Here is a 15,229-nt window from a genome sequence, read left to right as displayed (position 1 = left end):
GTGTGTTCTGATTGGTTAAGGAGCTTGGCTGTGCTCTGATTGGATGGGGGGTTCGCTGTGCTCTGATTGGATGGGGGAGTGTTCTGTTTGGGTGGGGGCTTTGTTGTGCTCAGGTTAGTTTGAGTTGCAGGGGGATTTGAGATGGTGAGCTTCATTGCTGTTGTTTGGCTTCGTGTTCGTGGTCGTGCCACATCTTTATATATATATATATAGTGCTGTCACAATCAGATTATATACAATAATGGAGACCAGCACCAACATGCCTTTATGCCATGCCATGTTTATAGGTATTGTAGAAACATTTGAATGGATACTGTTGAAAATAGAATGTAGGTTAAATGGATTTTGATTGTGGATAAATTGGTTGTTTGTGTGCGTGATGTTTTTCTCTTTTTTCAGTATGATTTTATCTTACTTTAGCTGCTATTTATATGCAGAAAGTATATTCCAGATTTTTGCCTATTAGTTGCTGTGCTATTAGCTTTTTAGCTTTGCTCTGCTGTAGCATGTATGTCCATTTATATCATTATATATGCACACAATCTTAAAACTAGGTCTTATTAATAATGAAAAGATTACAGAAAACTGAGGAGAACATTGTGGAAGAGATACAATGCTTTCATTCATAAAAGACAACATACTTTTTTCTAAACTTCAGTATGAAATCCAATTTTCTGCTATCGGTTGGCACTAATTCAGGTGATTATGTACAAATAACACTGTAATCAAAGCAATGGTGTACCTAGCATTTTTTATATCCAGAGCAGATCATTTTTTAACATCTCCGTTCCTTAGTTGCTGCTGTGTTGCCAGATACTGCATTTCCTCATTGTTTGCACCCAGAGTCAGTCATTCCTGCTGCTCTGCCCTTGGTATTCCACTGAATCAAAGAGTGTCCATTGAGAAGCAGTATCAAATATACTAGCATATACTATGCTTAAAAGTCAAGATTTGTGCAAACTCTCTTTGTAAAAGAGACATCTTTGTTAAACCAGTTGTGTAGGGGTGAAATTAAGTCAATGAGTTGGACATTGAAGATGAATAATAATTCATCTCTCTGAGCATGGTATACAGGTGGACATTGTTATTTGCAGGGCTTACATTCAGTGTACAGCTATGTGCAATTAGATTTTAGCTCTAGAGCCCTGAAAACTGACCAAAAAACAAATCACACACACAAAAATCAGCCATTAAAAAAATAATAATCACCCACTCACTCCCAATCTAAGGAAAAAGAAGAAATGAAGCTATTATATCTTTGCCACCCCAGAATATTTGCATTCTTACTCTTGGATAAAGAATACATAAATGTTGCAGATTGCTGAGAAAATGGACTCAATGCAGATGCAGTTTTTTGTCTGTGTGCAGACAAAATACTTCAAAACCACATGCCATAAACTGCAAACACAGTATGTGAAACTATTTACCATGATAATGCAAATAGGTTATATTTAGCAACAGTGAATAATGAGATTGTGAATAACAAGGTCTCTTTTCTGTTGGAATTCTGAATAAATGGATTCTTGTTGGAGATGTGAAGATGCACTGCAACATTTTGCTGCAAGGATAGTATCTAATGTATCTGCAGTTTTTTTATTAAGCTTTATTACTTTTTTATGCAAGGCACATTTATTAGCTATTCATCTATACAAGATAGATATCAATAATTTTTGTTTTGCTCTTTTTATATTCAGTGTATTTATAGGAGAATAATAGGTATCTTCTGTATAGTTTTGAAGTATTATGCATATGAACCATGCAAAGCACATTAAAAGATATAACAAACTCTGCCCACAGCCTGGAGTTCGATCCTAACAGACCTCAAGTTTCACTGAGCCTTCCATATTTCTGAGATCGGTAAAATGAGGACCCAGATTGTGGGGACAATATGCAAATAATGCTTACATTGTAAATCGCCTAATCGCCTAGAGAGTGCTGTTAAAGCATTAGGGGGTGATACATAACCTAAATTCTAATGCTATGCTACCATTAAGAAAATACAACAAAATTCTCTTTTTTCCAAACAACAGATCTCTTTGGTATTATCAAACTTTTATTATAAGTTCAGTCCTTTGTTTCTTGTTGATTCTATTATTCATGAGCACAAAAAGGGTTCATAGGGAGGCCCCATGTAAGTATGCATCATTCTGTGTTCAATTTTGCAGTCACATTGCCTTGTAAACCCCTCATTTTAATGTCAAGCTTGTAAAAAATAGTGCTAATAATACTGTTTTCATATTCATAGATTTTATTAATGGTCTGGTATTATGAATTTTGAAGCAAAGCCTGTATTGTTAATTGCTTCTTCTTGACATTTCAGAAAGTCTGTGTTGAATGGTACTGGTTTTGCAGAATTGGAAATGTATGCTACTGCTGAAACATTTTATAGCAAAATGTCACAATGTGTGGTTGCTATGAGCAAAAAGAAAATTCTGTGTTGCAAATCATCTGGAAAGAAAATAAGAAAACTGCTAGCATGATAAACTTTCTATAAATGGTTAATGAATATTTGGAATACTGTCAAAAAATGTAACTAGGAAAAATAATGCAGAACTGAAGCAACTCAGTGAGAAAGGTCAGAAAAACATTTGAATAAAGGAGAATGTGACAGAAGTATCTAAAATTATGGATTGCCCATAGAAAGATTCCTTCAAAATAATAGAATTCAGAATAATCAGTGAAGCAAAATGGGAGGAGTTTCATAACAGATGAAAGAAAATATTTGCTAATGAGCATATATTTAATATAGTTTTTTATATATTAGTGTGTATTTATGTGTCCTGTTTTCAGATCTGTATATTCATTAAGGGATTTTTAACATCACTGAATATGTTGAAGTACCTTAACTAGGTTTTGATAATTATAAGTATGAAAGAGAAGTATGTGTTATTATATAATAAATGGATTATTGATGATTAATTACTATATTATAAATATAAATCATTATATAATAAATTATTATACAATAAATAGTCTCGTGGAAACTGATAGATTATTGCATGGCTATTTAAATGGTTTCATTAATTTGTAATATTATTTTCTAAAACATGGATCATAATATATAAGGTTTTTTTGTTAATTACATTTTTTATATTATTGAAAAACAATGTTCTGGTCATTTAAAAAAAATCAATGAAGTATTAGAATACTCATAAAATAATATTAAAATGTTGAAAGCATGATCATTATATTGTAAAATAACTTTTAATTACTAACTGGAAGTGCATTAACTTTTTACAATATATGTCATCTTTTATATTTGGGAGTAGTAGGAAACAATTTAATTAAACCTGTGGTATGTAAGCTGATTTAACTACTAATGCAGTGTATGGATTGTCTACATTTTTATCTTAGCCTCCAATTTCTGTTCTTTTCTTTGTTCACTTTCTTCTGTCAAATTTAAGCTTGTAATCTCTTTTGATAAGGATGGATCAGCAAAGAGTAAAAATGTTAGAATCTATTAATTTGAAAGGCTGTTTTTCAAAAACAATATTGTTTATATCATATGGAGTATTCATGTAGGATATGTGTACCATAATAAATTCCAAGCTAACTCTTTGCAAATACCATATAATCAATGAATAAAGACCAGAACATAAATTTGATCCTACCAGTGATTATGTACTATTCAATAATAAAGTTCATCAAATAATGACAGGTATCTTGTAGAAATTGCTTAATCCTTCTGACAAGCTCTGGTTTCTTTTGATTTACGCTAGAAGTTACATGGGAAGACCAGCAGAAAAAGGTGAATGATACAGTAACTGATGAGAAATCATTTCTGACAAAGAAACATCATACCCCGCCAGGTTTGTCAGGGTTTGGAAACCACCTGAAAGCATGATACTATAAAATTGTTGCATTTCATGCTTTTGTAATCAGTGTGTGTGTAATTTTTTTCTAAATTTGTGATTCATTTGTTTATTTTTTAGTATGTAGATTTAGATTACTCGTGTGGCACAGTTTCCTTTTTAGAGTAGCAGAAATTTTGTGTTAGAATGCAGATCAAATAGAAAAAGTGCTTGGCATAAATTAGATATTGAGCTCATTCCTTTTGTCATCTCCTGTGCGCCTGAAAATCAGAATTCAAATGTGTGGAAGGTTCTTGAATGATCAAAGCCATTTTGGAAGGATTGACTGGTACATTTTCACATTGGGAAAAGGGAATATAGTAAGGTTATTTGTCAGAGATAGAAGAAGACAATCAAAGTGGTGGATCGGAAAATTAAATGCAAGGTTTTGAGGGAGGAATAATTAAAAGAAGATGAAAGAACTAAGTAGATTATGAGATTCATCTAGATCAGGGGTAGGCAACCTTGGCTCTTTTATGACTCGTGGACTTCAACTCCCAGAATTCCTGAGAGCCAAGGTTGCCTACCCCTGATCTAGAAGATTTGTCTTTAACAAGAAAGAAAAATAACAAGCAAAACACAATAAATTAGAATTGGATCCCTAGAAAACTGCCAAGTGTTGTACTTGAAAGTTGAATTTTGAGTATCCTAGGAACACATACAAAGAGAAGTACTGATAGAAGCAGTAAGTTATGTGTCTTATTTTCCCTGCTAAGGAAGTGGATCCTAAATTTATTAATAGATTAGTGAAGAGAAAGTACTTTTTCTTCTTTCAAATTATATTTTATCAATGAAGAGGAAATTGTTCTTTCCAGAAAGTAGTCTAATTGGGAAGCAGTATTTTCTCTCAATTCCTCGCTTACTTTTTCACCTCTGGAACTTTTCTTCCTCCTCACTATCTATAACATGTCTAAAACAATGCATGAAAAGTTGTAGGTGGAACTGTTTATATAGCATAATGGAGCTTCTTTTCTTTTAAGGGAGCACTAAATGATTTTTGTTTATCTTTATCCCAGATATGTTTTTCTATGCATTATTGATGTGTTTGTGATAGAAGATAAAAATAAAAGAAATACTACATTTAAATAATATACTTTCCTCCTTTGTGGGATGAAATATTTCTAGTCTACACTGGGCCATCTTCTAATTAAAAATGGATCTTGATATTTTTATAGTTAATAACCTCTTAAAGAGTTCCAATGACTGAGAATGATTTTAAAGATGGAAGTAGAATCTTTCTCTATATTTTCTTTATCTTCAGTTGGAATATCCAGAAAGGGCTGATACACAGTACCTGTAAGAATATATATAATATTTTGTTCATTTGTGACTTTGATGCTCAGAAAGTGTTCCATGGAAAGAGTTGTGGTTTCTTTCATAGTTTTTATGACTTCTTAAAAAACTTTTATATGTTATCTTCAATTGTTTGTGGTCAGGTGGCTTATAAACTAATTAAATAATAAATGAGAAGCCAGTTGGTTTTTATGAATAGTATTTTACTAAAGATTTACTAAGTTTAAGTTTTGGTAAGAATATGTTACACTGTCATAATTAAAACGATGAGTGTATCTTTAAAAGTTGTACATTTTAATAATACTGAATGAAAAAGACATTGTCATGTTTTACTGGCAGTAATCCCACTGATTAGGATGCTTTGTCCTAGGTTGAACTTCAAGTAGCTCCCAACATGCTAATTCTTTTATAAATGCAAGCTTGCACCTTGAACAACATATTTCCTTGGGTGACATATTGGACATGCTTACTTTCTTATTTACCTATTTTTACTTATTTAATTACTTACGGTATATTTTACCCAATATGCTCAGAAACTCTAAAATGGATACAATCCATAAAGTGTATAAGGTGAAATAAAATAAGATAAAATCACTTATTTTACTGTAATATTTTAATACTTCAAACAGCGGAGACCACAGTATAATAATAGAGTAGCAGTTTGCATTTAATGAGTAATTGTAACACATAGCATCAATTCCTATTTAGTGGAAGTGTAATTTATTTCAAGTTTCTCTATCCCTAGACCAGGGGTAGGCAACCTTGGCTCTTTTATGACTCATGGACTTCAACTCCCAGAATTCCTGAGCCAGCTATGCTGGCTCAGGAATTCTGGGAGTTGAAGTCCATGAGTCATAAAAGAGCCAAGGTTGCCTACCCCTGCCCTAGACTGAGAGAAAATGTTTCTAGTATTTTTCAGTATAATCCGGATTCCTAGTGCCAGAATTTACTTTCCTCTAACAGACAATCTAGTCCATCAGTGTAACTTCACTGTGTCCAATGGAGATTCATTTACTTCAGGAAGTGTTAGTCTATACAGGAAAGTTATGAATTAGAATGAATTCAGAGCTGATGAGTTCTGCTGAGAAATTTGTAGACTCTTATAAAAGGAACTGAAAACGTTCCCCGAGAAACCATATTGCTTGACTTGAAGGATAAATTTTAATGTAATGTCTCTGACAGTTACTCTGCTTAAATTTGCTTCTGTTAATTACTTGATCATTAAATGAGATATAAAATACTTAAGTGAGGTACTACAATGTTCTGAAAAAAGTATTAAGTTGGATACCATGAGTTCATTATCAGTGTAAAACCAACTCAAGTCAAACCAGTCACTTTTAATATATCTTATATTGCAATCTCACTTACACATTTATTTAAAAATGTTCATTATAGTGGGTTATCTAGAAAGAATTATTTTTGTTTGTCTTACACTAAACTTATTTTAAAACTTTAGAGTAATTAATACAGAAGTATCATGGGTTTCCTGTTTAACTTTATCTCAAAATGTTTAAGCTAAATATCCTTGAGCAAAACTAAATTTACTAGAAAATGCTTCTTGTTTTTCAAGGCAATTGGAACATAGAATGGTTAGACAGGTGAAACATTTTTTTAAAAAGATCACTAACTTATTTTTCTGATCCTTTTTTGTTCAAATGGATAAATTACTCCTTTTAGTGTTTGCTATCTTTTCTTTTTCCCATTGACTGACTATGCACTACAGGTTTCTTTCTCAAACAATTGTGGCCCTTTCCCTCAGTGTCAGTTTTTACCTTCTGAGTACATCCACTCACATCCATCTTCTTTGTGTCTCTGTCTGTCCATTGCACGATGTGGTAACAGAAGAAGTGGATTCATCACGGAGAAAAAACCCAGGTCTGTCTCTTCTACTGTTCTATTTTGTTTTTAATTTGTCTGGTGATCTTTGTCAATACATTTCTCATGTTTCATTTTTCATTGATAGTAACACCTGTACACCTTCCCTCCCTCCATAATTTTGTCAATAGTGCATTAATATAAATAGTCACCAATCCCCCCAAATTTGTATATTTTAATGTTGAACATCAAAATTTGTATGCTTCAGTATAACATCAAAACATTATACTTCATCCTACAAATTTATATTAATAGCCTTCCATGGATTAAAATTTCTCTGTATTTAATAGGATAACATTATTATTGCAGATTTATTGCTGCATTACAGTGATAGAGAATTAAGAAGGTGCAATTCAGATATAATGTTTGATTGCAAGATATGTATGTATGTATGTATGTATGTATGTAGGTATGTATGTATGTATGTATTTAAGACCTTGGGCCAATCACACTCAGCCCAACCCTCACAGAGTTGTTGGGGGGAAATAGGAGGAGTAAGGTACGTTGAATATGTTCTCCGCTTTGAGTTATTTGTAAAAATAATAAAGACGGAATATAAATTACATTACACTACACTACACTACACTACACTACACTACACTACACTACACTACACTACACTACACTACATTACATTACATTACATTAGATTACATTACATTACAAATGTTAGTGAAGATTTTAAGATGTGGCCTTGTATTTTAAATCGAATACTCATACTCTAGATCAGTATACTTATCTGTGCCTTTTCAAATGTAACTAAAAGAGGGAAGAATGACAGTAAAAATAAAATAGCATAATAAGAAACATTTTGCTTCATGACATTGACAATATAAATGTTTGCACTTTTTATATACAATTGCCAAAGTGTAGGGTAGGTACACTGCTTTACAAAAAGGTTTAAAAATATTTCAAAAAAACTCTCTGGTTCAATATTAGTTTTTCAAAAAGTAGATCCACCAAACACTCTTCCAAACTTATTCTAAATTAGTGATAACAATGCCACTTGTATGACAGGCTGCATTTTCTCCTTCCAATCTCATGCATCCCTCAGACTGTCCCCTCCCCAGAACCTTCCTCCCATATGTATTGGAAATATACATTTTTTCCTAATAATGCAAGAAAATATCTCCTTTTATGGTCGGTCATGCTAGATAAAGGTTTTTTTCCCCAACTTTGTTAGTGTAAATCTATATGCTATTAGCATGAATGGACCTGGCTATAATAGAATCTAACTAGGAAAATGGGATTAGCAACATAAACAATTTATGTTGATAACTGATTTTTTAAAGGCTAAAGTATTTCATGAGATGTTGTATCATTCAAGTATTGGGGTTTATGCCACATTTTCCCTATTAAGATAAATATCTTTAGTCCTAGACAAGTCCTATGAATATAAATATTCTTGAGAAACTCTGTCCAGATTATAGCAGATGGTAGAATATACCTGATTTCAAAAAGTTAAGCAGAGTCAGACCTAATAAATAGATGGATGTCAGACCAAAAGGAAATTTCAGGGCTATAAAGTAAACTGCGAATAAAAAAAATATCCAGAAGTTAATACCAACCTCTTTCATATTGTTGCCAATAAATTAATGTCAATTCAACTTAGCTTTTTAAACTGTATCACCATATTGTAAAAAGAATCAGAAAGGGATTAGTGTTTATCTGATGTAATATCCATACCATTCGGGATTTATTTTATCTATGGTATCACCAGTTTCATTGTAGATTTGTTTATTTGGCTCTGAGAAATAAATCAGGAAAATCTTCTTTGGTAATGGCCGGGAGGCCTAATATAATGGTTGTTACACTGGGTTGCCAATGATGAATTGGTATACAGTACATGGAAGTGAAACTGTTAACTGGGGCCTAGCTATATGGTTCAGTCATGCCATGTAAACATTCCCAGAATGTTTCCTTAAAAACCATAAATTCAGAGTTAAAAATTCCTAAGTTAGACTTTGTTTCATTTATTTTGCTTTATCTTAAAATATTAAGTCAGGTAAAATTGGAACATGTTATACTGCAAACTTTTGACTAATTGGAGAGTAATTTGTACTTAAGCTAAAATGTTCTGCAACCACATTTGCAGTATTATTATCACTTGATAAGAAAGCTAACTCCTATCCAATATTGCTAGAAGAGGATATACACAAATCTTTGTTTCAATTTCTACAATGTTTGCCTTTTTCAAATATTTCTGTTCTGTTTCATTCACATTTTTCCCATTAAAACTGCATAAAAGTTCATATGGAATTTATATGCAAATACATTGTGGAAACATTTTTCTTCAGTCTATGTCATGTAGATATTTTCTCTAATGTATACATTTTATGTATAAATTTCAATGATATATTCATATTTATCTTCTGTTTGATCTGAAAATTGCACTGCAATATTTTCAGAAGCTCAAAAGCCAAAGGATATTTGTGCTTGGGTTGTCCCAAAGTCATGGTGCTTTGGTTCTTATATTAGTTCAGATTACATCAATTTATATTAAAATGCCAATATTATTATTTTAGGTAAAACTGGCTTTTTTCCCCAGAGCTGGAAAATAGAACATTGTTTTCCTAATAATCAAAAAGACAAACCAATAGAATTCATAATTAGCTCACAATATTTCTTCTTGACATTACCATAGATTTCTATTATAAATATTTTCAGAGTATGATGGAAGATTGGGAAGTCCAAAACTGTATTATCAAATAGGAGGAAATGGCTTTGAAGGAGTTGAATTCACAATACAACACTGCATAATTCTTTATTTCTTAGTTCAGCAGAATGTAGAGGGGTAGCAAAAAAGGTATAGGTATAGCTTCTGCATATAGAACCATAGGTTGGGTTAAAAACTCCATTGGAGTTGGGTGGCTTACATCTGCTCTGTGTACACATGCACAAGGAGTTCCAAAGCATGATTGACTTGATTGCTCATGATGAAACATAGAATTACTGAAAATTACAGAAGAGATGAAAGATTATGAAAGTAGAGTTATTTTTTCATAGGATAAAGAATACATCTTAGGAATGGATATGGGGAAAAAAGGAAGCTAAAGTAGATCAATGATGAGAAAAGAAATTACAAGTGTTATATGAAAAACATATTAAAAGAACGATTAATTTTTTAACAGAATGAACGGAGAGTGAATATGAAGAAAAGGGTATGGAAACTGAAAGAATGTTATGGAATGACACAGAAGTATCTGAAGTTATTCTAATTGGAAGCATTAAAATGATGGTGAAATTCTAAAGTGAAAAGGCTGTAGATGAAGAAAAATGCACATAAAATTGTTGATAAAATGATAAAAGGTACTAATGTATAGGTGGAAAAGGTAATTGCATAAAATGTAGTTCAAAGAGGGCAAGGAATGGCTAAGATAAAAAGAGGCAGAGAAAAAGTTTAAATAAAAATATTTTTAAAAGTGGTTGAAAAGGGATAACTGGGAAGCCTCATGCAAAATGAATACATTTTAAAGTAAAAGTGCTAAAATTATTGGACTGAAGCTTAAGTGAGAGAAATCTGGCAGGAATATTTTAGAGATTTGCATGGGAATGATGATAATGATATATTAATGACTGTCATTGAAAGGAATGCTATAAGTTATAAATTCTGTAACATGGTAAAAAAATGCTTGTATGAATGGTTTAGCTGGGGAAATGCTAAAATACTGCAATGGTTTGCGTCTGGATTTCTTTAACTTTCCTAAATCCATTACTGTGTATTGGAAGAATGCTATTCTTATTCCATAAAATCAAAGGAAAAGATAAATTGCAGAGGGATTCATTTATTACGCAGGCTTAGGAAATGTTTGTCGGAATTCTGATGTTTGGAAATAAATAGAATGCATAGCAAATGTTAACACTGATCAGGGAACAACAGCAGTTTGTTTGATTCTTTGTGGTTGTGTAACATTTATCGATAAATGTATTAAAATGGTCATAGGATATTGGTTGGGGATGTAAATGTACATATACTACTGTGGGCAGACAATGTATAAATTCATGAATGGTGGTTCACAAGTAGAGACATGTATGTTTAGTGAATAGATTTCTTTTCCTTTTTAATTCTTTTAAGAGATTTGATATTTTTTGCTCACAACTCATTTTTCTGTTATTCCCTGAAAGGGAACAGATTGGTTGACAGGTACTGTATGTAAGCAACTAGAACCTGAGGTGAATGACTGAATGGTTAAAGTTTCAAAGAATCTTTATTATTTCTTATATTTTTGATTTAAAAAGTAGAAGATTGGTTGTAAGTGACCACTAGTACCCTAAATAGTAACTTGAATGTAGAGAAGAAGAAGAAATTGACAATTAGGCTATAGAAATATTGGTGACAATTCTGCTTACTAAAACAGATAAAATGCTCAATGGAAAGCACAAGCATTAGCCAAATGCTGCAACTTTCTGTCACCCAGGACATTGGCCAAGTGACATCTTATGTATGTAGTAAGTCTCTCAAAAAGCATTCACTACCTCCAAAGTGCTCCTATATCATAACTTCTATAATTTCAGTATACATTTACTGCCAAAATGACTGTTATTAACATTCCCGTCTTTATACTTTAGTGCGAATTGGTGTTAATTTTTGTTCAGTTTATAACCATTTATTAGGTTAAAATAAATTAGCCTATTGATGATAATCTAATATTATTTTGGTAATTCTCTATGGAGTTTATTTTCTGTTTGATGTTATTATTAACTGATGATCTGCAGTGGGAATCCAGCATTTTAATCTGCCTAGAGTTTCCGTGAATAGTTATAAATTGTCTGGATAAATAATTGTTAGGTAATTTTCAGTAGGTCTCAGACATATCCACTTTTATACATTTTATAATACTTTAATTTCATAAATAATTTTATTTCAAAATTATGTTTTAATCTACCTTAAAGTTACAAGGCTATTTTGTACTGACTGTTATGCATAGTTCTTGCAGTCTTTTCTACAAGATCTTTCTGGTTTTCTAGATTTTTAAGACAAAAAAATACACTTCTTGATTTTCTTGGGAATATAATTGTCAGCCATCACTGCACCGATTGAAGACTCTGCATTGGTTTGCGTATCTAACAACCCAGGATGGCATACATCACACTGCAATCTCAGGAAGGAAGAGTGTTTAGTTACATTTTCTTTCCAATGCAACAATATAAAGGACCTCTTTATGGTACTTCAGCTGTCTGTGTATAAATAGTACACATGGTATGAAAGCAATAATCAAGACCAGGTTGATTGATAACAAAGTATTTTTTTAATCAGATTGGTGCTTCTTTCTTTGAATGTAAGTAATAGAACAATGATAGCAAACCTTTTGGACTCAATGTGTCAAAAATTAAAAAAATGTCTAATTTGATTCTCTTGGCATGTCACACCTTCTGCCCCCTGAACAAATGATAAAATATTATTTATTTATTCATTTAATTAAAAAAAATGATCCACCACTTACCTTCAGGTAGAAATCTGTTTCTGTTGACAGCCTTTGCAGCCTACCAAAGGCAGGAGATCTTCATTCTTGAAGTGGCTTTGAAGAATGCTGTTTCACAGACTTCGAAAACTGCACAAAAGCATGCCCGTTCTTGTGTGATTTTCAGAAGGTCCTGAAGCTAGGCAGGAGCACACCCTGAGATTAAATTATAGAAATTTAAACCATTGGATTACTTTCACATTAGAATATGCTTTATCTTTCACCTCATTAGGATGGGGACTTTTTTGTTTCTTTCTACTCACGGATTTTCTATTCATTTTCCTGAAAACTGTATGTGTCTGTCAATGTTTTCCCAACTCTTTTCGGAATCTTTATCAAGCTGTGAACATACTGTTACAGAACTAGAAGCAAAACTGTCCATCTTCCAGCTTATCAGGGAAGATGAAGAATTCTTGATTTGGATACAGGAAGCACTTGGAGAACATCAAAACTACCAAAAGACCTCTGAAAACATGTCATAAAATCAACTGGAGGGAGCAGACAGATGGAAAAATGTGTCATAAAGGCAAAAATTATCAAAATTCGCTGTTAAAAGGAGCTGCAGAATAGATTCCAGGACAACATTAGTTATGAACTTTTAAACTCCTGAATGAAAAACAGCTTCACAGATTAGGGAAAAAGACTTTACAAGTTCTACAAGGGGAAAGATTCCTCCCTTTGCCCTGAAGAAAAGGAAGTGACAATGATTGGAAACTCTTACTAAGAGGGACTCAATCTTATTGGTATGTGAGAAATATGCTATTTTTCTTGGGCAAATATTTGGGATGTCATGGAAAGATACCCAAGGCTCTTAAAGCCCACTGACAATTAACGCTGTTTTCATGAAGGACAAAGGACAAATTTGAAGACACTTCAAGGGACTAAGAGGCTCTAAGAGTCTGGAAGCTCTGGGGTGTTCTCTTCACTAATTGCTTTCTGTCAACAATATGGCCCAGAAGGAGAAAGAAGAATACAGAAAGTGTCTATTGACCACACATATGATGTCAACAAGAATGGTGGTTTGAATTCTTTTAAGAATAAGATGCAAGATTCCTGGCATAGATTGCACCTCAGAGTAAATGAAGAGATTATATTTGGACCCTGCAAGGAAGAATTAATGCTGTAAAAAATCTCACTTCAAGATTTATACACATTTTGAGAGCATGTCTGTGTTGATTCCATTTAAATATTTCAGCAGATTAATAAGTTAATGGCTAATTTTTTTATGGAAGGAACAAAATGTCAGAATTTCTTTGTTAAAGTTACATTTCTCTTTTGATTATGGTGATTTTAAACAAATATCATTGTACTTATTTGTTAACCTGGATCATGTATTCCAATGGAAATAATATTAAATGCATATACCATTGTGGGTTCAGTTTGAGAGTTGTTATTTAGTACTCTTGCAATCTTGATAAGCACTGGTTACTAATTAGAACAGGGATTTGGTTATTTCTAGTATTATTTGAAAATGGCTGGTAAAATCTGTTTTTTTGGGGGGGGGGAGAAACATGAGTTCATAAAGGAATTACTCTCTCTAATGAACTATTAACTAACAATACATTTAAAACTTCTGCAATTCCACAAAAGGAATACATAACTTACCTAGAAAGGCTAAATGGCAATATATACTGTTAAAACATTTAGTATCTACATTGTTTGGGCCTCATCTCTTGCAATCTCAGTTACACCTCAGATTTTAAAGTTGTTAATGACTTTTATGGAAACTAAACAATTTATTATTATCAAAAAATTAAGATGTTATAAATACATTTGGGTCATATCCACTCAATTTGTAATACAAAGAGTACTTGTTTAGTGATGCCTTGGAGAACAATTATTCGCTGTTATGATGAAAAGGTGACTTAGTGGTCATATTTAAGATCTTTATGGTACTGTACAACAAAGAAAAGTGAAGTACAATTATAAGCACAGTCACAGACATGTGATTTTTCACTTAGTGACTGCTTCATTTAATGACTGAGTTGCTCATTCTAATTGTGGGTATCTGTTGGACTCTCAGTGTATCATTAAATAAAATTGGATTTTTGCTAGAAGTGTAATAAATTTGACAGAACCTTAGTATATATGCTATGAAGCAGTTTGTCATTGCCTTCTTCCAAGAGCTGCGAGAGATTTACTGACCCAAGACCATCCAATTGCTTTGTGCCTAAGGCATCGTTAAAACTCACAATCTTCCAGTTTCTAGCCTGATATCTTAGCCAAACTGGCTGATTCCATGTTAGTTAGATATTATTGTTATGGTGAACCAGATGCTTCAAAAAGTTAAAGGCTACATATGTCAGCATTTGATTGAAATATAACTCTATCTATCTATCTATCTATCTATCTATCTATCTATCTATCTATCTATCTATCTATCTATCTATTTATCAATTCAGGACAGCTCCAATAAAGTCATGGATATCAATAAAATATTTCACCTTATGAAAAACATCAGATAGATAGGGTTTGGAGTGTTGCAAAAAAGATGATTATGTACTCATCAAAAATGTTATATTCCTCCGGTTGCTAAATGTCAGCTTAACAAAATTAGTCAGCTCTCCTTCTTTGAATTACTGTAAGGTCCCACCTCAGCTAACCACCCAAGAAAGTAGAACTCTTGAAACTGGCATTGTCTCAAAAGGAACTTTTATTAGGGGTTAGTGACAGTAGGGAAGTCAAGGCAAGATCTGGGGAAAATCCCGCTTAAACGGTATAGTTAAACAAGCAGTCTTCCTCCTTCCA

The 15,229-nt window shown here is 32.5% G+C and overlaps 1 protein-coding gene across 30 annotated transcripts in view; it reads left to right on the top strand.

Moving 5' to 3' along the window:
- The window catches only part of RIMS2 (regulating synaptic membrane exocytosis 2), a 255,960-nt gene that overhangs the window by 180,550 nt on the left and 60,181 nt on the right, over window positions 1-15,229 (top strand). For 5 of the 30 annotated variants that reach the window (XM_029285266.1, XM_029285304.1, XM_029285292.1 and 2 more), the window contains one exon: window positions 9,985-10,005. The exons of 17 other annotated variants lie outside the window; for them this stretch is intronic. In XM_029285266.1, the coding sequence (XP_029141099.1) occupies window positions 9,985-10,005 (21 nt within the window). Of the gene's footprint in view, window positions 1-6,977; window positions 7,020-9,984; window positions 10,006-15,229 lie in introns of all 30 variants that reach the window. 8 more of the 30 variants (XM_029285300.1, XM_029285240.1, XM_029285267.1 and 5 more) reach the window with 3 other exon arrangements.

Source organism: Protobothrops mucrosquamatus, unplaced genomic scaffold (assembly GCF_001527695.2).
Source record: "Protobothrops mucrosquamatus isolate PMUCROS unplaced genomic scaffold, P.Mucros_1.0 scaffold_168, whole genome shotgun sequence".
NCBI lineage: Eukaryota > Metazoa > Chordata > Lepidosauria > Squamata > Viperidae > Protobothrops > Protobothrops mucrosquamatus.
This window is presented reverse-complemented; position numbering and strand designations above follow the sequence as displayed.